General features: G+C 37.6%; 1 protein-coding gene across 1 annotated transcript; it reads left to right on the forward strand.

Moving 5' to 3' along the window:
* Positions 1–1,017: 1,017 nt before the first annotated feature.
* Positions 1,018–23,151, forward strand: LOC135155474 (uncharacterized). Its single transcript, XM_064104535.1, has 4 exons — positions 1,018–1,431; positions 9,175–9,309; positions 18,745–18,882; positions 19,406–23,151. The coding sequence occupies exons 2-4, from the start codon at positions 9,223–9,225 to the stop codon at positions 22,808–22,810; spliced, it is 3,630 nt and encodes a 1,209-aa protein (XP_063960605.1). The 5' UTR covers positions 1,018–1,431; positions 9,175–9,222; the 3' UTR covers positions 22,811–23,151.
* The last annotated feature ends 2,804 nt before the right edge of the window (positions 23,152–25,955 follow it).

Genomic DNA, 25,955 nt, shown 5'->3' on the forward strand with positions numbered 1-25,955 from the left:
ATACGTAAAATTTGTGGCGGTATATGGGAGCGACCCATAGGCCTATGTCATATAACATGAATTCTATGAATTTCTCTATAGGTTGAAATGGAAAGCGCCACATGGATATGATAAAGAGAATGGTTTCCCAAAATGAATAGCAAAGAAATTAAGAGTATTGCCGCCAAAATAGCGTTAACAAATTTAAATTGTTCGGTAGTTTCGTCTTTCTTCTCGTTGTATACATAACTTATAATGGCAGACACACTGGATTGTGAAAACCAAAATTTGTTTATCAGTATGGAAAACACAATGAAAAAACAAATCAATCAGAAAAAATAAGGAAAAGAGGAAATACAGAGAAAGTGAAAGACTGCCTTGATATTGAACAATTACAGGTATCAAATTGTTATGAATATGTAAATGGTAAATCAATCAAGTTAACATATTAATTCTATTTAGCTAACAATAAACCGTTCTTTTACATTGACTTGATTTGATTTTTGAGTTGTAAACTTTTAATTTACTGAAAAATCGGCGTATAGGCCGGGGCATAGGGGTAAAGCCTCATTCCTGTTAATCGGTGAGGAAAACAAAGAAAAGAAAAATGACAGAAGAAAAGGAGAAATGAGAAGAAAAATTCTGTATTCTGACCCCTCCACCGCGAAATTAATGACCTGTATAAATTCAAAATAAAATAAAATACATAAGGCGCGGACAAAACGCTCGCCCTCTCAATCAAACCCAGATATATACCGTGTTGTGGGATACGGTAAATTGATGTGAATTTCCCAAGTATAAAAGATAAAATAAGAGGAATTATTTTGAAAGCGGGGGCGGCATCCATTAATAACAAAACATCAGCCTAATTCATGTTTGCAGTGGCTTTTCATTCCACTGGAGGGCGGAGGAGACATTACATTTTAAAACAAGTGAGCACAGACGATTGTGAAATGTAGACGGGCGAGTGGGCGGAGCGTACTAAAATTGCGCAACGTTATGCATGTCGTTTCGGATTGCAACCGGCGGGGAAAACCCAAGCATGGTGGCTATCGTATTGCAAGATATGGGCATGATGCGATATAGGTGGGGTAAATTTGGTTCCCGTGTTTTGGGCGGGGCTAAATTTGTTCCTGCGTTTTATCGCGCGCCGTGATTAGCTAGGTTCGGAGCAAAAGATGTAATGGGAATTCACAACGAGAGTTTCTACAAGCTCAGACACACGAATTTCTGGTATCATCGCAATCCGGGCCTTATCAAGGCCTTACCGGCGACGTTCCTGCTTTATTTGTGAGGCAACTCTGATGATTTCCATGGTTAAGTCTCTTTGTTTTGGTCGTTTTGATAGAGATATGAACGCCGTCGAAATTTCCTTGGTAGTGCAAGCAGGAAAGATGCTGTAAGTAGGAGAGCGAGTTTGACCAATTGGAAATTCGTGGCCAGTCTAAAAACGTAAGTGTCACCTTTCTTTTTTTCTTCTGACATCTAATAATTATGTGTAGTTTGCCGAAACAGACCCGTATTTTAATCAAAATTAGTGGCTATTTAGACAAGTCACAAGCTCAGCACAGTGCAGTTTATTGTTTCCACTTTCCACACAATAGGCTAATATTTCAGACCACTTAGTGCTTTGAGGGCTTTTACCCTTTAAGGTAATTGGTGCGTATGATGATATGGGTGAAGAATCTGTGATGTTGGGAAATGTAAAATTTACCTTAATTTACCAGAACACACAATCATCCGAAATGGGGTTCTAGGACAACTACCCCCTGGACAATCACCCCCCGGACAACTACCCCCCGGACAATTACCCCCGAGGACAATTACCCCCCGGACAATTACCCCCCGAGGACAACTACCCCCGAGGACAATTACCCCCCGGACAATTACCCCCCGGACAATTACCCCCCGGACAACTACCCCCCGGACAATTACCCCCCAGACAATTACCTTCAGAAAATCCCCCCTTCTCTCCAGCATCAATGTTAGAATTAAGCGGGACCCATGTAAGTTTTGGTCGGTGGCACAGGTTTCCGAAATATTTTCTCCTTTATCGTACGTTAATAACTTTTTCTTTCTCTTTTATGTTGCTCTTTCTCTTGTGCTCTCACTTTCTTCTTTTTTCCTTTTTTTTATTGTTTAGCGGCGCCTTCTGCATCATGAAAAATGGGGGGGGGGGGCTTGCACCCGAAACCTCCCGTTTGGCTATGCATATATACATCAGAAAATTTGTAAACTGGCCCTCATTCTAAGTTTTCATAGAACAATTGAACACGATTAGTCATAATAATCACAAATGCTGAATATCTCTGATTCCAACTGATCTGATATTTTAAAATATTTATTTTGTGTTTAATTTCAGGTAAGAAATCAGGCAAATAGATAAAACGTAAAAAAGACACCTTTATAGGTAGAAATATTGAAAGTCGATAACGCAACTATCAACACTAACACTGTCAAGTAGACCTATAAATCTGTTATTTTAATACAGTTCAACTAACAAGAAGAATTATGAAACAATTGGTGCACATTCCAGATTAAGATGTGGCTTTATAACTTAATATAGTAAGCTAAAAAACTTTATGCAAAGATAATACACACAAGAACACCTTGTAAATTACAAGGTGTTTTTGTGTGTATTATTCTTGGGTGAAAACATTAAAGAAGGAAATTAAGTACCAAATTTACTAAATTGTAAACAATATGACATAATCAAATACAGTGTTTTTTCTATACAAATTGGCAATCATGATAGTATACAATTCGTTTAAGGTGCATTTTAAGGACGGTTTGTAAGAATTTATAGAGAAGTAGGCCTGTGCAAATCAAATAATGCGACCGAGCACCGTGAGCTGAAAATATTAATATTTAGACCATAAAACGGACATTTTACAGAGCACTTGAAAAATCAATTTGTAAATTTAAAAATAATGAAAGCTCGATATCCGAGATGAAATATGTTTTGTATATTGACTTCGAAACTTGATATTTTAAGATCCATATCAGCCTATATTGAGCAAGATATTAATCTCATCGAAAAAAGCAATGCGAGCGCGAAGCGCGAGCGGAAAATACTTGATATTCCGGTATGAAAATGGTGAATTTGAGCACTATCTAAAGCATTGTGTATGGAAATTGTGAAGTGGATGTAGAAAGCACTTAATAAATGATGCGAGTGTGAAGCGCGAGCTTATATCTTCATTATTATTTTGACCTAGGACCTGGACATTCTAGGTCTAAGGACATTTTGTCATATGAAAATGATTACAACTTTCTTATTCCTCTTCCTGAGCGCGATATGAAACATATGAAACTGTGATATTGTCGATATTCTTTTCTGAAAAGGGACAATTTAGTCATTAAGAATTCATGAAAATTTTATTATAATATTTATTAATGTAATAAGCCTAAATGAGTGAGTAAAATGTGTTGACACTGAGGTCTGAAAACTGGATATTTTAAGCACTTTTGTAATCATGAATAGGATTTGTGAGTTGATATATTTTTAACAAAAATGCGAGCGCAAATCGTGAGACGAAATTTTTGGTAAACTTTCATAAATGGGGGGTTTTAAGTAGTTTGTTATATGATTTGGCAAATCAAATAATGCGAGTGCATAGCGCAAGCTGCAAGTTATATTCACACCATAAAACGGACATTAAACAGAGCACTTAAAAATCAGTTTGTAAATCAAACAAAACTATGAATAATGTCCGAGCTGAAATATGCTTTGTAATATCGACTTCAAAACTTGACATTTTAAGGTACATATCAGCCTATTTAGCAAGATGTGTATCTCCTTGAACAGGCTATGCGAGCGCGAAGCTCGAGCGAAAAAAATAATATAGTGACATGAGATATATTTTTTAATCATTTTCCAAGTCATCCCCTGACCTTTTTTTTTCACTCGTCTCCCTCTTATTTTTCCTCCTTTCTTTCCCCTTCTTTTTCTTTTTTTTCTCTCTTTCCCCCTTTTCCCCCCATTTTTTTGCTCTGCCGATAGGGGGAAGGGGGGGGGGGCGGGCCCCTCGGCCCCCCTGGATCCGCTTATGAATGGAGCTCAATTTTACAGCTTTCTTACGGCGTACGTTTGATTCCAAGATACTCGAAAATGCCTTGAGTACTTCTTACGTCAAACGTACGGCCGACGTATGACTTTGTGCACTCCCTTTGTCTAGGGGGTAATTGTCCGGGGGGTAATTGTTCGGGGGATAGTTGTCCGGGGGTAATCGTCCGGGGTAGTTGTCCGGGGGTAATTGTCCGGGGGGTAGTTGTCCGGGGGTAATTGTCCGGGGGGTATTGTCCGGAGGGTAATTGTCCGGGGGGTAATTGTCCGGGGGGGGTAGTTGTCCTCAGGGGGTAATTGTCCGGGGGGTAGTTGTCCGGGGGGTAATTGTCCTCGGGGGTAATTGTCCGGGGGGTGATTGTCCAGGGGGTAGTTGTCCTGATACCCCGAAATGGATGGCAGGCCTTTACGCTGCACGAAAATCAAACAAGTTCGATTCCCACTTTTACTATACCATGTTTACGGAGCTATATACCGTATTTCCGAATAGTATCCTATAATACATGCTCGATTCCAGCTATTGGCGTGACCTTCGAAAACGTGCATCGTATACCGAATAGTATACTTCTATGTGAACTCAGCCTCATTGAATGATTTTTACTCTTTCTAGTAGCCTCTTTTCTAGTGGGGAGGGGATTCACCCACCTGACAAATTGCCCCCCCCGAAATTTGGCAAATTAAAGAGATTTAAGAGAAATCCGCCCTTGCGCCCCCTCCTCCGCCCCACCAACATTTTCTGTTCCCCTGCACTTGCCCCATCCGCTTTAACATTTATGGTGTCGCCGCTGGATCTAAAAGGGGTTTCGTTAATAAGGTGAAATCCATTGGTTGTTTACGAATTAATTTAGTGTCTTTACGATATGATTTTTGTTGCGTACAGCCTATCAAGACTGAGAGTGTGCGTGTTGGGGGGATTGAATGTCTTGTTAAAACGCGGATTGATAATTTCATTTCATGTTTTTTTTTTTTTCCAGTACGACCATACACATACTGCAGGATGGGTTAATACATCCATGTACAATCATCCCCCAAATTTCAATTAAGAAAAACATATATATATATATATATATATATATCTCTTTAAATCATGAAATGGTTAATACTACTGTTATTGTGTGGATTCATCTTAAAATGCAGTCAAAGTGCTTAAACGGGCCTAATTTTGCATTCTAAAAGTGCAAAATTGGCCGTGATCCCTACGTTTAGCTCATTACTGAAGTGGCAATCAGTAGATCAGCGTATAAAATATCAGTATTGTGTTCTTCTATATAAAATAATGAATGATTTAGTTCCAAATTATTTAAAACATTTAGTATGTAAACGGCCCGTGAAATACAGGACACGGTATTCTTTACGATGCCCCCTTCAGCTTCCCAAAGCTAGAATTTAACATAAAAGAAAATCTTTCGCATATGTCGGACCCAAATTATTTAATGCACTTCCTTCAAATTTACAAGTTTGTACCTCCTTGTTAGTTTTTAAAAAATTATGCAAAGCCTTTCATACGAATTGATAAAGAGCGAAATGATATTCCATTGATTTACAATGCTATGTATGTTTAAATTGTCACTTCCCACTCTATATCTTGGTATTAATTGTTTCTGATGTTAGATATTTTGTATTTTGTATTTTTGATGTTGTTTGTTGTTGTTGTTTATAGTTATCTTGACATGTATTTTAAACTGCAGGGCGCCTTTGTAAAGCAGTTTTAAGAACTGAACAGGCCTACCCTGCAGTATACAATAAATAAAACAAAATAAATAAATAAATAAATATAAATAATTGCAAATGTTATATCCACTGCCTCATGGGAGTTTAGTTATTTTTCAATTTTTACAACTTTTTATCATAAACGAATTAAAACATCCTTTAAATACACTTTCGTGAATATGGGAGGGGTTCATCTGGTATCTTTGTTGAAGCGGGGAATTCGTGAAAAAAAAATATTTGCCCTACCGTATTCGTCAAAAGTTCGATGAGTTTACTGATAACCTTGATCAAATCAAAGCCGTCAATGAAACATTCATCTTTATCATTTTACAAATATAGGACTTTAAATCATATCAAAACAATTAACACAATATTACATAATTGATTTGCTCAAAATTTGAATCTCAACATAATCTTAAAGATTATTCGAGATCTTTCACTTTCATATTCAGCATTGTGATATTTCCAAGTTTGGAAGTTTATATTGTGGCCTGTGATGGCCTTCGATCATTTCATATATGGCGCCCTTATTCCTGATAATCATTAACCTATTTTTGTTTTCATTCTCATCTCATATTTTGACCAGTGAGAAAATGAGGTTTCATCGAACAAAACCTCGACTATTTAAATCCCTTTATGCTCTTTTTATATATTTCTAGTTCATATCCTTCTAAAGTCAATTGATAATATACCCTTATCATCCTCTGTATTTAATGAATATTATTTCAAAAGATTGAAGCAACTTTTTAAGGTTAGCTTACTACGCTCTCCGCTGCATTTTCTCCCATAATTACACTTCTATGAAAGACAATTTGATAATTATTCAGTTATGTTTCTTTCAACTGTCGAAAATTTGCTCGCTCGCTCGCATTTGGATATTACTGTAGTTCATTAGTTTATAGCACAGCAAATTCATTATTTTGGCCATTGAAAAAAAATCTTTAGAGGCCTTAAACTTTAAAATATAAAATGATTATGTACACGGCTATATACCCCGTATACATAGCCTTAGGTGTGGGGGTGTCCCAAAATTGTTAAAGGTCAAGTCCACCCCAGAAAATTGTTGATTTAAATCGATAGATAAAAATCAAACAAACATAACGCTGCATATTTCATCGAAATCGGATGTAAAATAAGAAAGTTATGACATTTTAAAATTTCGCTTATTTTTCACAAAACAGTTAAATGCACAACTCAGCGATTGCAAATTATTCCCCTTTAACCCTAACTAGGCCCCCCCCCCCCCCCCTGAGATCTCGGCCGCCAATCGCGCGAGCGCCGCAAAAATTTGCACACTGGTAGTGTGCGATGTAATCTACAAGGCTGTATGGTAAAATTTTCCAAAATAATGAGATTTTTTTTAATATGAATTAATTATGCTAATTTATGCATATATCATACTTTTTGCTCTAATTCACTAAATAAAGCTCCTAGAATGCTAATTTTTGGTAAAATATTCTTTATAGCATTCTTAACAATGGCAATTGAAAAAAACTTCAGTTTGGAAATCAATTTCATATGTATTTTATTGTTTTATGAATTTCTTATGTATTTCTATGTTTTTCAACCATTTGTTTTTCTTTGTTTGTTTCACCAGATTTATTGCACAACCTTTTTTAAGCATAATTATGCCAAAATCAATTGCTTTCAGCTGTTTAAAGTAAAAATAATCATATCTTTACGAATAAGATGAGAAAACTCAATTTGCATTGACTTTGTACACAAAATCACGTTTTGGAACAATTTTTGGTCTGACATGCACTTACAAAATGTTGCGTAATTTCGAAACCGCGTACCCGGGCGTCGTAAATTTGGTCTCAAAAGATGCGCGAAACTTAAAAGTATAAACTCAGCGAGTGGCGCGGTCAAAAAATTTCGCGCGGCGGAATGATCGCAGAAAATGTTGAGGGGGGGGGGTTGATTCAACCCCCCCCCCCCCCGGCCATGTTAGGGTTAAAGTTTACGCCAGTGTTTACAGAGGTATAACAATTGCACATGTTATTAAAGAAGTTTGATTAATTTCAATCATATTTTTCTCTTAGGTGGGCATATACAATTTTAAAAATGACTAGAAAATAGAAGATAAAAAGGTTTAGCTTTAAAATTTCCGAGGAGGGGCAATTAATTCGTCAATTAAAAAAAATCGAGATAGAGCACGATATCCCCACATATAATTGTGTGTTGCTGCCTGTTTGCAGGTTTGTTGTGATATTAGAGAAGATATGCTTCGCCAATATCGAAACTATTTCATAATCGTCATCATCATCACCATTTTAACCATGAACAGCAGCATTGTCACTATTGTCATCACTAACTTGTTTACCATCATCATCATCACCACCACCATTATCATTACCATAATCATTAACATTACCATCATCATCATTATCTCCATCACATTTATCATTACCATCATCATAACCATCATCATCATCACCACCACCATTATCATTACCATAATCATTAACATTACCATCATCATCATTATCATCACTACCACCAACATCATTACCACTATCATCATCATCACCACCACCATTATCATTACCATCATCATTATCATAACCATCATCATCATCACCATTATCGTTAATATCATCATCATCATAACCATCATTATCATCACCACCATTATCATTACCATCATCATCATCATCATCATAACCATCATCATCATCATCATCATCATCATGCACAGCATTTGTATAGCGCCATATACATTATCTGTCAAAGACATTCAAAGGGGCATTTTTGGAGGAGCCAGCCAATCTGGGTCTGGGAGCGCACACAGACCTGTGACCCGCAGGTCTCTCCTCTCATTATTATCATCATCATCCCCACCATCATCGCCACCATCATTCCCATCATCATCATCATCACCACCACCATCATCATCACCACCACCATAATCATTACCATCATCATCACCACCATCATCTTCATCGTCATCATTACCTTCATCACGATCACCATCATCATCATCCCCACCACCATCATCATCACCACCATCATCACCATCATCATCCCTACCATCATCACCATCACCATTATCATCACCATCAACACCATAACCATTATCAGCAGCGTCATTACCATCATCATCACCACCACCAACATTACCTTCATTTTTCTAGTATGCAAGCACACTCCCTTGGTTTTCAAAATTCTAATAGTGCATAATACAGCGTCTGAAGTATAGTGAGACTAGATTTACTATGTACTGTGGTTAGTCTTGTTTGACACAGAGTTTCACGTCTAGTCTTCACTCTAGACATGATATAATTTTGTTAGTGTTAAATATTAGTGTCAAATATGAGTATCTGCTTGCAGACTACCATTTGTTTGTGCTCATGATCACGCATAACAGACAACCTTCATTTAGTCCTTGCTGATCGTTACTCAAAATTGTTGATTTACAGGTCGTTTGAGGGCGTATTATCACGAGCCTGATAGTACCTCGCCGAGTCATGACGGGGCGCAGTGTCACAAGAGCCAGTCTCGGCAGGGAAGCCCAGCTGGGAGACCTGTACGATATCAGGACCGAGAAATTTCTGGTAATAATTATGTGCTACCTCCCTACTAAATTGTTTATAATTAGTATTGAAACTAAGTTTAGGGGCTTGCCTTCTCTAAAAGCTTTTGCTTTTCTTGGCAAGTCCCTCCGTTCATTTCTTGTTTCTTTTCATTGATAAAATTACTGCAACAAATTGTAGTTTTGTTTAGTTTATATTCAACATTTGTTACGAAATTTCATTGATTTGTCTGTATTATCAATTATATTGAATATGTATTGTTACTTTGATTATATTTTGAAAAAATTGTTGAACGGAAATAAAATCTAAATCTACTAAAAAACAATTGCCTCCAAATGCAGGGGAAAGAAGAACTTTCTAAGTTGCCTCGATAGTCCCCCGCACCCAATCTCTCTACTTAATCTCTACTTAATCCATATATATATGAAGAGTTTAGTTGCAGAAGGGGTCCACTTTGTACCATTCCGAGAAAAACCATGTTTTTTTTAATTCTCACTTATTGTAATATTCTTATGAGAAACTAAATTGTCATGATGTATACCCTATCATGTGAACATAAGATTGGGTATAAAATAAATCTACCTTTCTTGAATTGTTTTCTATATATATTTTTAAAAATCATCATTGTGGACCTAACCCCTTTTGCAAGTAAACTGAAATGAATCCAATCTCTTTTGATTAAAAAAGTGATTTTCCTTTGCCACTTTCATTAACGTTTTCATTTGAATTTCAAATTTTCTTTGATATCATCAGAGTGACTAAAATTTAGAGATTAAGAGACAGAAAACAATAAAATATATGTAATAGGGACCTAACCCCTTTTGACAAATTAGTTCTTCAGAATAGTTTAGTTGCAAAAGGGGTTAGGTCCACTCCAAGAAGATAATTTTTTTAATTCTCCCATACTGCAATATTCTTATGCGAAACTGAAATTTTATGATACCCTACCATGCGAACATAAAATTGGGTATAAGAAAAATCTACCTCTCTTCATATTTTTTAAGATATTCTTTTCCCAAAAAAATCTGTGTGGACCTAACACCTTATGAAACAAAAGGGATTTTTTCTTTGCCATTTTAGTTCACTTTTTAATAGGAATTTCAACTTTTCTTTGGTATCACCTTATAGAGCTACTAAAAATGTTACATTGAGACATAAAAATCAAATTTGATGAAAAATGGACCTAACCCCTTTTGCAAGTGAGCTCTTCATATATATATATATATATATATATATATATATATATATATATATATATACATATATATTTATATATATATATATATATATATATATATATATATATATATGTGTGTGTGTGAAGAGTAGAGTAGAATCAAGGATGAAGCAAAGTATACACTATGTTGTAAAGCTTTCGGCCCTGGCCTTCTTCAGTAGTTATTACATGTATATATATATATATATACATGTAATAACTACCCCTAAATAAAAATGCTGTAACTTTTGAACGGAATTATTCTGATATAATATTATTCGTAGGTGGTTTTCTTCACTCAAAAAAACAACTCCTGGGAAAAAATGAGATTGATCGGTTGAGTCGTGCATGAATAATCAAAGATGGAATTTAAAATGTTTTGAAAGTCACAAGAATCGTTTTTCAGATTGTGTAAATACAAAGTTGAGCGAAGGTTATATTTTGATGAATTTTATGGTGCTTATGCTGTTTTGCTTTCCATCATTGAGCTAGTCCACACACAATTTTGATAGCGTAGGTTCATGGTTGAATGAGCACAATTTTTCTGACGCATCATCATAGCGGCTCATGGTAGTATCCTCTATATAAACATGTCAAAATTATATTGGAAAATGTTACTGGCTCCCCTTCCCCAAATATCTCAGCCCCTTCCCCATGTTCAAATTCTCGATCCATCACTGATTTGTCCATAAATTCGTCTGATCCTGATAAAGTTAGGAAAAAATGCATTTATGCAATATAAAGAGTATTCATTCCTAAGTTTTCAAGTGTGCTCACTCAACCATGAAAGTGTGAAAATTTCGGAAAGTGTGTGGTGGTAAATATTGGTGGATGATAAAAACAACAGCAATTAAGTCACATGTGAGATTGAAAATGCAATTTCCCCCCTTTGATGCGTGCTCACTCATCCATACATAAATCGATTTCATTTTTGCACAGATTTCTGCCCATAGGTTGATAAACATTACTGCCAAATGTCATTGCTAAAGACAGCTTTGAAAAAAAAGTTCTACCATATTGAATAAGGGTTTACTTATTCTTAAACATATTATGCACCCATAGTGTACACAATTTCTATGAGAGGGGAAATACAAAATTTACAACAGTGAAATGAGGGTTTGTTTCTCGGACGGTTTATGTTATTTCTGCTAACAGTTCTTTCATGAAACTTCGCACATGGCTTCAGAGTGACACTATCCAAAAGGGATGCACACCAAAATAATCATTCGATACGGCGCAGAGTTTGGCCAACGCCTTAAACTTTCTTCTCATTTGCATGACTTTCCAATATTGTGTGCTCACTCAAACATTAGACATCGAGAATTTCATAAAAATCAAATCAAATGAACTATACAAAAAGGTTTGTGACAGATATCTATAGTTAACAATTGCATTTTTTTCCAATAACGTAAAAAAGAACAATTCCCATTCCAAATGTTCATTCAAGCGTCAATGTTTAATTAAACGCCTTTGAATCATAGAAGCATGTTAATTGGTCATGAACATTGCAAAAAAAGTTGATAAGATAATTTCACTACCCAAAATGAAGCAATACTTGACTATGGCATTTGAAAATCGTATTTTTCGTTTTAATCAAATGTTCATTGAACCATGAAATGATGAACATTGTTGAAGACACTCTTCCCCAAAATAATTGTCATCATATTTGATCATTTTTATCTATAGAAATGTGTAAAAAAATCCAATTATAGCAAATTTTGACCTTTGTTTATTCAACCGTGAACTTAAGCAAAAAAGTATCGTCTTTTAGAAAGTACCTTTTACAACCCTTCTGACGACTTTTCATGATGAGAATGTGGAATTCGTACCAATGAAATGGAGTCAACGTCATGATATTTGGTTTGTGACTTAAAAAAGTGACATTTTTGCCTTCTGGCGGTGCCCACTGAAGCATGGCATAAAATACGTTCGTAACATCCCCCGAGAGGGTAGCTATTAAAATTACCTACACGCTCATGTTGAAATATATTAAAAAACTCTCAGTGATTCGGAAAATAGGGACGTTTGTTTAAGGAGGAACTTACTTTTTTTGTTGTGTATAGAATAATTATAAACTTTTTTATGGGAATACCTATTTTGAGTTTTATCGTGTGAGTAAAAAAAAATGACACCTAAAAAATCCCCAATTTAAGGGAAAATATGTCATGAACAGTGACAAATAAACATTATATATGGCTGGAAATCTCCCAAATAATATGTTACCATATTTTATGTAGTATGTCTTCATGCTTGGATAATCAGGAGGTATTCTTTGCAGTGATGTAAATTTTGATTAGTGCCAAAGTTAGGCATGACTGCAATGAATGAATCCAGATGTCAATGATGCCATAATCGTACATGAGTTAGTCAACATTATTAGCAAACCCCATTTCCATGAAATTTGAGAATTGAAACTAAAAGGTGTTTATTAAACAATTGAAAATGTGTTTTGAAATGGATTGGTCGCTACCTAAGAAATCTTGGCATTCACCCGGCCTTTCGCGAATAGCCTTTTTTCTAGTCGGAAGGCATTTGATGTGAATAGCAAGAGCAATTTGAATAAAGGATGCCTTACAGGTCAGCTGGTAAGCGGTATCGGTATTTCAACAAGAAAATCTCAGATCTCGATTCGCGAAAGTACCATATTTATTATTTATTTGGTTAAATCCAATACACATGATACAGGGACAGTTCATTCTGATGATAGGTTTGTTTTGATTTTTATGAAACCAGGAAAAATGCATGTTAATGGCTCGATGAAAATCCATCTACAACAGAATTGTGAATTTTAAAGGTTTTAATTATGACGTGATGACGTCATTATATGAAAAGCTTCCCAATTTATCATGTGATAGTAGACCGGCAAAACATAAACAAGGCTCTCGATAACGATTTATTAATGCTTGGAATCATGGGAGTCGGTCAGCTTGCGCTTTCTATTCATGGGAGGGTGTGACGCTTTGTGTTATTACGTAATAATAATAATAATAATAACTAGAACTGCAATCGTTTCATTACGATGTGCATGCATTGACGCGTCTGATTGAAAGGTCAAGTCCACCTCAGAAAAATGTTGATTTGAATCAATAGGGAAAAATCAGACAAGCACAATGCTGAAAATTTCATCAAAATCGGATGTAAAAAAAGAAAGTAATGACATTTCAAAGTTTCGCTTATTTTTAACAAAAGAGTTATATGAACGAGCCAGTTACATCCAAATGAGAGAGATGATGATGTCACTCACTCAAAATGGTGCATGCACTGTCATGCATGAATGATTTTAGAAAATGAAAAAAGAGGTACACACTAATGCATCATGGACAACATGTCTACCAAATCGGAATGAATTTGGATGAGGAGCGGAGGCAGGGGAGGACTAACAAAAATTACATGTTAATCAAAGTGGATTTTGGTACATTTTGCCCTCCATAGGAAGTTACATTCTCAAGTCAAAAGGATTTCGTCCATTGGGCCATTTTTAGACCATATGGCCGCTCAAAAAAAAAGAGAGAGAAGGGAGAGAAAGACACAGAGAGTAATATGAATAAGCATACAAATTTCCCTGACAGTTCATTAACGTAACTCAGTGTAAAGTACATAGCAGAACGATATGCATGCATAATACGTTATGCCATAGACATTGTGTACAATTCTGTTGTTGATAATGTGTGCACTGTGAGTAGTATACCATGTGTTCAGATTGGCTTATCTTGAAATTTTCTGTTGTAACCTATGTCGTATTTGGTATCACTGGATAGGGCATTCCAATGCGGTGACATTGATACCACTTTTATTTTTGCGCAAGCAATAGACCGGAAGTAAATGCCATATAAAGAAAGACATTAAAAATGACAGTTTTGCACAATAATTTTGAGCTGACGTCAGCTCTATGTCAGTTTCTGTCACAAAAGGTTAACGAACGGTTGAAGTATATATCAATACTCATATCTGCCAAGTTAGAAAGGATAAACTTAAATAATAAGGAAATAAGAGCAAGTTCAAGTTGTGCTGGCATTATAGTGCATTTTTGCGTATTTTGCTGATTTTCGGGAGCATTTTTCAGATATTTCGTCAGTGGTAAGGTATATTTTTTTCTAAATGGCATGAAAGGGCATATCTTGAACACCCTAAATCTAAAAAAGGGTACGGGTTTGGCCATGCATGACGCAATGAGGAGCATTCAAAGATAAGTGTTTTTGAAACTTTAGAGGGCGCTATTTCAGTAACGGAAATTCAGTGATGCGTGAAAACTAATTCCTATGTATGATATGGTACCAGTATCAATTCCTCTAAATATGAGCTCGAAATGAATAAAAACAAGAAAGTTATGGCCATTTTACGATTTTTTGACTTTACATTTCAATAAATATGACGTTTTTGAAGGAAGGCTATTTCGGATTTGAATTTAGGGCATGAAGATGGCATTTTGAAGGTCAAATTATACGTTGCAGATGATGGAGCAACTCTTTGACTATCTATAGCAATTTGTTAGAAGTTTGTAGCATGCAGGATGCGGGAGTTAGGACAAGATTAGTAATGGTATGCAAATGGACTTGAAATTTACAAAATGGCGCCTTGATGGTCATGCATGAGTGATTTTGGAAAATGGAAGACGAGGTGCACAACTAGGGATGCTGGACAACATGTCTACAAAGTTTGGATGAATTTGGATGAGGGACGGAGCCAGGGTAGAGCTAACAAAAACCATGTGTTAAACAAATGGGATTTTGTGGAAGAAGCAGAAGAAGAAGACTAGAACTGCAATCGTTTCCGAACGATGTGCATGCATTGACGCGTCTGATTGAAAGGTTAAGTCCACATCAGAAAAATGTTGATTTGAATCAATAGGGAAAAATCAGACAAGCACAATGCTGAAAATTTCATCAAAATCGGATGTAAAATAAGAAAGTTATGACATTTCAAAGTTTCGCTTATTTCTAACAAAATAGTTATATGAACGAGCCAGTTACATGCAAATGAGAGAGATGAAGATGTCACTCACTCAAAATGGTGCATGCACTGTCATGCATGAATGATTTTAGAAAATGAAATATAAGGTACACAATAATGCATCATGGACAACATGTCTACCAAATCGGAATGAATTTGGATGAGGAGCGGAGGCAGGGGAGGACTAAGAAAAATTACATGTTAATCAAAGTGGATTTTGGTACATTTTGCCCTCCATAGGAAGTTACATTCTCGAGTCAAACAGATTTCGTCCATTTTTAGACCATGGCCGCTCAACAAAGAGAGAGAAGGGAGAGAAAGACACAGAGGGAGTGATATGAATAAGCATACAAATATCCCTGACAGTTCATAAACGTAACTCAGTGTAAAGTACATAGCAGAACGATGTGCATGCATAATACGTTATGCCATAGACATTGTGTACAATTTTGTTGTTGATAATATGTGCAGTGTGAGCAGTATACCATGTGTTCAGATTGGCTTATCTTGAAATTTTCTGTTGTAACCTATGTCGTATTTGGTATCAGTGGAAAGAGCATTCCAATGCGGTGACATTGATACCACTTTTATTTGTGCGCAGGCAATAGACCGGAAGTAAATGCCATAAAAAGAAAGACATTAAAAATGACAGTTTTTCACATTAATTTGAAGCTGACGTGAGCTCTATGTCAGTTTCTGTCACAAAAGGTTGACGAACGGTTAAAGTATATATCAATACTCATATCTGCCAAGTTAGAAAGGATAAGCTTCAATAATAAGGAAATAAGAGCAAGTTGAAGTTGTGCTGGCATTATAGTGCATTTTTGCGTATTTTGCTGATTTTCGGGAGCATTTTTCAGATATTTCGTCAGTGGTAAGGTATATATTTTTCTAAATGGCATGAAAGGGCATATCTTGAACACCCTAAATCTAAAAAAGGGTACGGGTTTGGCCATGCATGACGCAATGAGGAGCATTCAAACGTAAGCGTTTTTGAAACTTTAGAGGGCGCTATTTATATACCGGAAGATCAATGATGCGTGAAAACTAAATCGTAAGTATGATATGTTGCCTGTAATAATACCTGAAAATATGAGCTCGAAATAAATAAAAACAAGAAAGTTATGGCCATTTTACGATTTTTTGACTTTACATTTCAATAAATATGAAGTTTTTGAAGGAAGGCTATTTCGGATTTGAATTTAGGGCATGAAGATGGCATTTTGAAGGTCAGGTTATACGTCGCAAATGATGGAACAACTCTTTGACTATCTATAGCAATTTGTTAGAAGTCTGTAGAATGCAGGATGCGGGAGTTAGGACGAGATTAGTAATGGTATGCAAATGGACTTGAAATTTACAAAATGGCGCCTAGATGGTCATGCATGAGTGATTTTGAAAAAAGGAAGACGAGGGGCACAACTAGGGATGCTGGACAACATGTCTACCAAGTTTGGATGAATTTGGATGAGGGACGGAACCAGGGCAGAGCTAACAAACACCATGTGTTAAACAAATGGGATTTTGTGGAAGAAGCAGAAGAAGAAGAAGAAGAAGACGACGGAATAGGAATACGGAACAAGAACAATGCATTGTCGCCAGTGGGCGTCAATGCAAAGAAGACGACGGAATAGGAATACGGAACAAGAACAATGCATTGTCGCCATTGGGCGTCAATGCAATAATAATAATAATAATAGTGATATTTTATTTAACAGTTCCTTATTAAAGATTGCAATTAATAGAACTTTCTGCGGATCGAGACTATTGCAAGTTGGCATCTTAGCTTTAATGTCTTCGCAGAGATACTAGCCACCTTTCGCAAACCTCAGGGACGGTAAGATTATGGTCCCCTAACAAAAAAGTTAACACTTTATCATACACTTGATTTTTAAGATTGATTGTACATTATAGTCAATAGAATCAAACGTAGAAAACTGCTCTACAATCATTGCTAAGCTTTGTGTTACAGGCCCTATAGATCTGTTTTTCGTGTGCAAAATTCTTTCACGCGACACCCGCACCATGCTGCGAGATTAAATTCCGCTTTCATGCATGTACGTCTGGTCATCATCGTATCCCTGAGCCGGCGGCGAGCCTCTACTATGACAGCTGCGGGCTGGAGATATTCGAAATGCAGGACCTACAATAGGTTATGACATGGATAAGAAAGTGGTTTTTCATACAAATCGAGTACATATTGAGTGAGGAAAAGGTTACTGAATTAAGGCTTAGATATAGATCATTACAGTCCATCGAATCGATATTGCATTTAATGTGGATTATTTTTGGGTCACTGGCAATTGATTCCATAGGTCAGATCACCTCTCCAGCCGAAACCATTTTGCATGCGTTGATATGTACACGGCATATGCAATAGGCCTAAACGTCTGAACACCAGCCGCGGGGTTTTTTCTTTTGCTTACTCCTACACAAAGGATGTGCCTCTAGCACAAAATGTAATTAGCATTATGTTTTACTTTCCCCAGAAATGGGGGATTAGATTCAAATTCCCTGGGGACCACTTCCATTGATGAGTGGATACCAGACGCGACCATGGGGTTTCGAAAAGCACCCTAAACAAGGGAAGCAAGTCTTTTCCAGATTATGAAAATGCATCTCTTAACAAGTATTTACCTTGTGAAACCCTACAAGTATTGGAAATATATCCCCCTTTTCAGTATTTTAAACATCGTTTTTTACACCCTTATTACGTTACATATGCCTATACGTAACGTACTTGCCCACTCTTTCCCTTTTTACGCGTGGTCGCGCCTGGTATCCACTCTTCAATGGAAGTTGGCCCCGCGGGCGGCCTCTCAAGCTCTGGGAGGAACCAAATGTGGCTCTGGAAAGTCGTCCTAAATCGGATATATCGCTGTTACCATAGTAGCAACCATAATTTTGCACACGAAACGCAGATTGAATGTTTCCGTTCCAGATGCGAAACGAAAAAAAATCTCATGTCACACAATTTGCATTGCAGGACAGAGTTTTACGACCATGACGACAGGCCCAAAAGTCTCTTCCAAAACCAACCACCGTCGTAAATAAGTGTTCGCGTTTTCCAGCGAAAGGTCGGGACTGATGAATAACGTACGGGTGGATGCCATGCGCACTTTGCGTGAAAGTGTCAACTTTAGCGTAAAATCTGAAAGAATGTCACTGCTGCCGTGGTGAATCGCGTAATGCACAAGAGAGTGCAAGAACCATTCCACTTTTTAATGTTGCCAAATTTGTATATTTTTTTTATTTTGATTAATTTCCGTTGATGATTTATGTTTCCACAGAATGAATCACTATTCATTTCAAAACTGGAAGAGGATATGGTAGAAACCATGGACATTGCTGAGACGGAGATAGAGATGACAATGTCGGATAGTTTAGAAGAGAAGTGCAAGATTCTTGATGTAGAAGACGAACTACAGGTCAGTGAAATATTAACTTAGGATTAGAGAGACCTAATTAGAAAAAAAATTATAATCTCGGTAAACCTTGTCTATATGATGTGGCGGGTGTTCATAACTCAATTATATTAACCAAAAACAAATTTAGATCAAAAAAATTAGTACATTTTAAGCTATACTTAACCCATAACCCCCCTCCAATGAACATCGTGACATTTTCTCATTAAGGGGTCCATTCTTATGTTTTCTTCACCTGATTCACCTTCCATTCAGCTCAACATAGAAATATCAACTTCCTAATAAGTATTAGACTGGTTTCTTCACAGATATCACTACTCATATTGTTACACTTTCTGTAAAACGAGGTTTACTGTAGAAAAAAATGGAGGAAGGGCAAAGGCTTGTGGAGAGTGAGGCTTGTCAGGAAAATAATTTCCTTGATATTCTATGAATGACCCAATCCCGGGTATGAATTGTAAATGCAACACTTATTGCTTGATTAAAAACTTTTCATATTAACTTCTACATTTTATCCAAACATCAGCTGAGCGTTGCGGTCGGAATGGTGGAACTGAGTGGTTCAGGAGCTTTCCTTGGAGATGAGCGGAGGAGTGCAATGACCCAAAGCAAGAGTCTCATCTACAAACTGAGTACTGTCAACGAAGAGGTGATGCTTCGCCAGAACAGAGATATCATTGACAAGGAGGTGTTGTCCGGCACGAATCCCAGTGCAACACATGTCATAGTAGGTATTGATTGGGGGGCTCAGTGTACAATAACTTGTGAGTATGAGAAGGATGAAAATGAGGATGACTCGGATGTTAGCAAAGAAATGAAAAAAGGGCTTGAAAAAATCAAGTACATCCTATATGCAAAGGAGGAAGTAAACATCTTAGATGATGATAGGGATACAGATGTTGATACCGAAACAGATGACAGGAAAGAGTTTTATAGGTATAGGGCTGACGTTTTAACTACAGTTAATTTCATACCCACCACGTACGAAGGAGCAGTTGAGCTTGTTGTGTCCTTACCCACACTTCTTAAAAATACCAATAGTGGGAAAGGGGTCCCTGTCAAGTACTATCTCACCTCTCTAGAAACTGTCGGGAAGAAGATCAGGGTCAAGGCAACTAACGGCATAACATGCAATGATGTTGATGAATGCACCATTCAGAAGTGTGCACAGGTCTTAGAAAAGGCAAAGGGGAAATCCCAAAAGGTGCATGACATATACCATGAGATGAATCTAAATGGTACATTCATTTCCGATGAAGCCGTTGGTAGAGTTGGTCTTGTCTGGGAAGAGGTCACGCTGAAGGAATCCCGTTTCAAAACCGATCTCCAGGAAAGAGTTAAAAGGGTGAGATCGGGGGAAGATGAATCGAGTGTCCTCGAAGAGTTCCTGAGTAAGGTGGATTCTGAAGAATCGTCTGCTTCCAAATACGAGGAGGAATTTGAACCATACTTGCAGAAAGTGAGATTCTTCAGGTCGATGCTTAGCCACGGAGTCACGTGCATCGGTAAGAACGATGAACTCGAGACAGATGCACTGGAAAACGCTTTTGTTTTCTATATTCCTAGTGGCAGCGATTCGGAATCTGTTGAGAAAAATCGAGAGCTCCTCCTGCGCCTCTTGTCTACATTCTCAGTGGATGAGATGAGTAAATTCATTGTGGTAGACCAGGAGATTGTTTCAAGCCATGTTTGGCCAGATAAAGTGAAGAGACCAACTATCGCCAAATACGTAGACGGCATACTTAAATCTGAAGACCTCTATGAAGAAGAGGGTCAACACCTTGATGTGTGCATGATTCAATTTGTAGGTCCAGTTACAAAAAATTCTGCGCCTAGACAGCGAGCAATTGTCAAACTAAGATGCCCGAACGCTATCGCCGGAAATGGAAGATGTGCTGGTGACCCGTCCAGATGGAGATGTTTGAAATGCGGGCAGCCGGTAGAGTATGGCCCAACTTCCAAGATGTTCTACTGCAAATGCGGAGAGTCGAATCCTAAGGATTCAAGGTTCCGCTGCAATGATCCACACCATGGTTTGAAATTTATGGTGTACCCAAAGTACCTGCTCAGAGATGACCTTTCACAGCTGAAGCCAATGAAAGAAGTCAACATCCTCATCCTGGGTGAGACAGGTGTTGGAAAATCAACGTGGATCAATGGGATTCAGAATTATCTGTCATTCGCCAATTTATCCGAGGCAATGAATTCTCAGGACTTCCCTGTCTTGATCCCATCATCTTTCACCTTAACACAGGATGGTGAACAAAAAAAAATCAAAATAGGGACAGATGACCCCAACGAGGTCCAGGAAACTGGAAAATCAGCCACGAAGGAACCGCGCTCATATGTCTTCACCGTGGGTGACATACGATTGCGTTTGATTGACACACCTGGAATTGGCGATTCCGGAGGAGTGGAGAAGGATGAAATCAATATGAAAAATATTTTGTCCCATCTCATGTTCTACTCCGAGATTCATGCAATATGCATACTCCTGAAGCCGAACAATGCGCGGCTCACAGTCATGTTCCGATTCTGCATCCAAGAACTGCTTGTCCAATTCCACAATTCTGCCAAGAGGAACATTGTGTTCTGCTTTACGAATGCCCGACAGACTTTCTACCAGCCAGGTGATACATTACCAGCTCTTAATGAAGAGCTAGCCAAGAAGAAAGTCGGAATTCAAGCAACGAAGGATACCTACTTCTGTTTTGATAACGAACCTTTTCGTTTTCTTGCATGCATAAAGAATGGTGTAAAATTCGGCGACGGTGAAATGGCCACCTACTCTTCCAGCTGGGACAAGTCTGTAGAGGAAACGGGACGTCTTCTGAAGTACATTCAATGCCACTTGAAGCCGCACAAAGTTAAGGAGACCCTTGGCATGAATGAGGCTAGAAGGATCATCATAGCCATGAGCAAACCCTTAGCAGAGGTGGGCAACGCAATCAATCACAATATTGATGCAGCAAAAGAAACCAAAGCTAAAATTAGTCATGCAGATACTGAAATGAACTCTTTGAGGAAAGACTTGAAGTTCAAAGGATATGACCTAGAACGAAAGGAACTGGGTTATCCCAGGACAGTCTGTGCTGCCCCTGCGTGTGTCAGGTATGTCCCAGTTGGACAGACAAAGGTACAGAACACGGTTTATGAGACGATTTGCCACCACCAATGTGGAATTCAAGGTGTTCCCGTCGAAACAACGGGTAATCCGCAACTTGCTCGATGTTGGGCAATGACTAACCAATGTTGTCGTATCTGCAATCACAGTTACCAGCAGCATATGCACTTGACTTATGAAATACAATTAAGAGAGAAAGAGTTTCTCTCAACCCAGGCTCAACAACAAATCAATACCATTTGCGACTCTAAAGCAAAGAAGGAAGCATTCATAAAGGAAATCAACAAGAAAGTTGAAGAATTGAAAGCTGAACAAAAGATTATCATGGCAACTGGAGCAAAGTTTGGATCGTTCCTGAAGGCAAATGCTCTCATTACGTACAACGACGCTGTAGAGGAATACCTGGAAATGTGCATTAAGCAAGAGAAAGCAAAACCAGTCACCCTTCGAAAAGAAGGTGTGCTAGACAACATGACTACAATGAAAGAAGAGTACAAGAAACAGATAGAGATTCTTGACAACGCTATCGCTGGGGGAGCCAACGAAAATATCAAAACACCAGAAGAGGTAAAAGAACTTCAGGAAGGGCTCTTTAAACTGAAACATTTTGGTGGCACCCTCAGGAAGTTGTTTGAAGAGATTTCTCTTCTTCATACAGCCAGGGGCGTACCATACGAAGTGGTACACGCCCAACCTCCCAAAAGAACCAATCGAAGAAAGAACAGCGTGAAGACGAGTAGTTGGGGTGCAGTTACAAGCTATGTTGGTAACCTTGTGTATCGGCGTAAGCCAGCGTATAATCAATAAGAAAATGAGATCTGGTCTGTCGTATGTACCAAATGCAATACCGATCAGAAGAGCTAAAACATCCAAAGAAGGGACCAAAGTCGAATGGGTGATCGAACAAAACGCCTAAATGGCCACTATACTAGTTAGTCCTTCTGGAAATATCAAAGTACCCCCAAACATGGAGAAAGAAATTGCCAAAATATGTTGAAGCAGAAAATCATGTATTTTTCCGTGTTCTTTCGAATGATATTTTTGCCTTCATCAATATTTAGGCAGACCGGCAGGGGTGTGAAATCAGTGATTCATTGTGGCTGGCCCCCACAGTTAGAGGAGGAAGGGAAAGACGAGTGCCACGCTTTAAAAAAAATTAACACAGTTATAATTCTTGCACTTCCTGGTGATAGTTACTGACGAGAAGACCTCAATTTCAAGCAATATATGGGCTTTGCCACGATAGAGTATCATGACTAAACTGACCCGAGTGACCAAAGTGCGTTCCGCTTTGCTACACAAAAGCTACAGAATTGTAGAATACAGTTTACAATACTATTTGTCAACCCCGACGTCAACTTAAAGTTTTTATCGCATTGTGAACAGGGACGTGAGAGGGAGATTTGTCACGATAATGGTAATTTTTTTGCAGGTGTTTCTGCATTTATTGATAATTCAATACATGAATCACAGTAATCATAATGCATAAAAACATATACAAAAATAAATGGTAGAATTACAAATTGTGACAATTAAATAATAAAAGAATAATTTGCATAGATATACATGTAAGCAATAACAAATAAAACAAAATGCAGCGGCCAGCTATCGTGAGCAAAATGCTTGAGAGAATAGCACCAAGGGTTAGGGTTAGCGACGCAAAGAAGACTCTCCTCTCTAACTAGGTAGCTGGACATTATACATGTTATATCACAATTATCACATGCCTGCCATTTTCAAAACCTTGTTCCAAAATCTGAGAACGGACAAAAACGGGTATTTTGTTCCCCTACAATTACGTTATCAACTGGCCCATATCATCATCAGCTTTTTACTGTCATCTGGTTGTAACTTAATAATCTTATCGATTATCGATTAGGGAAGTATTTTAAGGCCTGAAATAATTATTTGAGTTTTGGTTGCGTCCCTCGATCTTGTTGTGATCACTTTGACCATGCTTTGGCCTAGAACAGGTCTTATCGTTACACTTTTAAACAAGTTCAACCATTTAAACACCTCCTAGGTCTCTCAAATGATTTATTTTTTACTTATTCATCTTTCCATCATGTTATTTTCGTTCAGATTCTAGTGATGTTCACGAAAATGTTGTTACTGGAATAATGATTTCGAATATTTATTGAATTAAATCAGTGGCGGACCGTGGCTCGGAGGAGACAAAGCATTGGAGGGGCACTGTATTGTTTGTGAACAATGCTGTGCCCCTCCAACGCTTTGTCTCCTCCGGGTCACTGTCCGCCACTGAATTATATATATTCCTTAGTAGTTCAGATTTATTTTCCATCCTTTTCCCCCAGGTCTTTGTGAGTTGTACCGAGTAATGCTTATGTGTTGTGTAACGTTTACGTTTATTCTGGTTTTTTTTTCAAGTTTGTGCTTATTTTTGTGGTCGAAACTGCTAATTTGTTTTCGGTCGGTATATATAGAAACATAAAACATGATGAATCTGTATTGAGATAACAGTTAAGAATGTAATTCTCGAACATAAGATGCTCACATACTGTGTGTGTGTGTATATATATATATATATACTTATATATATATAGTGCGTCCCCCAAAAAACGATACACTTTTGAAATGGGTGCCAAATATAAAATATATTTGAGGGAAAGACTTATATATATGGAAAGCCAATGAAGTCAACTATCAAATAACACCAAAAAGTTCGAAAACTATTCATGCTTGAGCGAGCACTGCCCACTGAAACAAAGGGTATGAAAATTAGGCTGGGCCGGAATTAGCGTTCCAATTTCTTTTACCATTTTTTGGTTGGTACTTGCAAAGTTGAGTGTTTGTGATGAATTAATGATCAATTGTGATCAGTTTGTTGTTTGAGAATATTTCATGCGTTATTATATTGAAATTCAATGCATGAGTGATCATGAATTGCAATTTTTAGTGCAGCATTTTGACTTTATCATGTGGATCTCAGCAATGTGTTCATGAGTCAGGAGAATAGGGGGTAAGAGATGAGATAAAGTTCAACAGACCATCTAATAGCAAACACTCCCTCCATCTCTACCCCAACCCTCCCCCCCCCCCCCCACTCCTCTCCTGCTCGGCTAGGCTGGGCAGGAATTAGACTTCCAGTTTTTTGAGTGGTTAGTCCTTTGGAACTTGCAAAGCTAAGTGTGCTATGCTAAATTAATGAGTGAGGTAAGTTATGGTTTCTTAGGCAAATTTCACGAGTTACTAAATTGAAATTTAATGCATGAGTGAACAGGAATTGTGATTTTAGTGTAGCATATTCATCTTGTGGACCTCAGCAGTGTGTTCGTGAGAGTTAGAGTAATGTGATGGTACATGTTACAAGCAAGAGGGCGAGATGTGGTAAGACTTAGTTAACAGGGCATTCCTCTTCTTCTTGTTATCCTTTTACAAAAAAAGTCATATGTACCCTTCCACCTTCATTTCCCAGGCTCCTTATCTCTCTCTCTCTTCTGTCTCACTTCCTGGATTGTAGCCTGTTCAAAACTTAACTGCCAAGTGACCAGTGGCTGATGGGCAGTTTTTTTTTCATTGAATGACTAATTATGATTTATTAAATAATTTTCTGAAAAAAACTGAATGTTTGGTTGATCACATTGCACGTTCAATGAGTTGATTTACTGATAAATTGTTGATTAAATTAATGATTGATAAGAAAAAGTTGATGCCCCCATTCAGAATTCATCATTAAATCAGCAACATTCTGCTCTGGACATCACGCGTACATGACAATAGCAATCAGTCTCTCAACAGGAGGGGAGAGAGGGAGGGGGGGGGGGGCTAAATGTTATGTTGACCCTTATTCCATCAACCTACGTCTCCCACTTATCTAACCCTCTATTCTCCCGACTCCCATGAACACAATCCTGAGATCCACATGATAATGTTGAAATGCTGCCCAAAAAGTGTAATTTGTGTTCACTTATGCATTAAAATTCGATTTGAT

Source organism: Lytechinus pictus, chromosome 9, assembly GCF_037042905.1.
Source record: "Lytechinus pictus isolate F3 Inbred chromosome 9, Lp3.0, whole genome shotgun sequence".
NCBI classification, from domain to species: Eukaryota; Metazoa; Echinodermata; class Echinoidea; order Temnopleuroida; family Toxopneustidae; genus Lytechinus; species Lytechinus pictus.

Coding starts and splice junctions, on each gene's coding strand:
- LOC135155474 (XM_064104535.1), top strand. CDS start 9,223: ATGACGGGGCGCAGTGTCACAAGAGCCAGTCTCGGCAGGGAAGCCCAG. Junction 9,310..18,744: donor TCAGGACCGAGAAATTTCTG/GTAATAATTATG, acceptor ATGTTTCCACAG/AATGAATCACTATTCATTTC. Junction 18,883..19,405: donor ATGTAGAAGACGAACTACAG/GTCAGTGAAATA, acceptor TCCAAACATCAG/CTGAGCGTTGCGGTCGGAAT.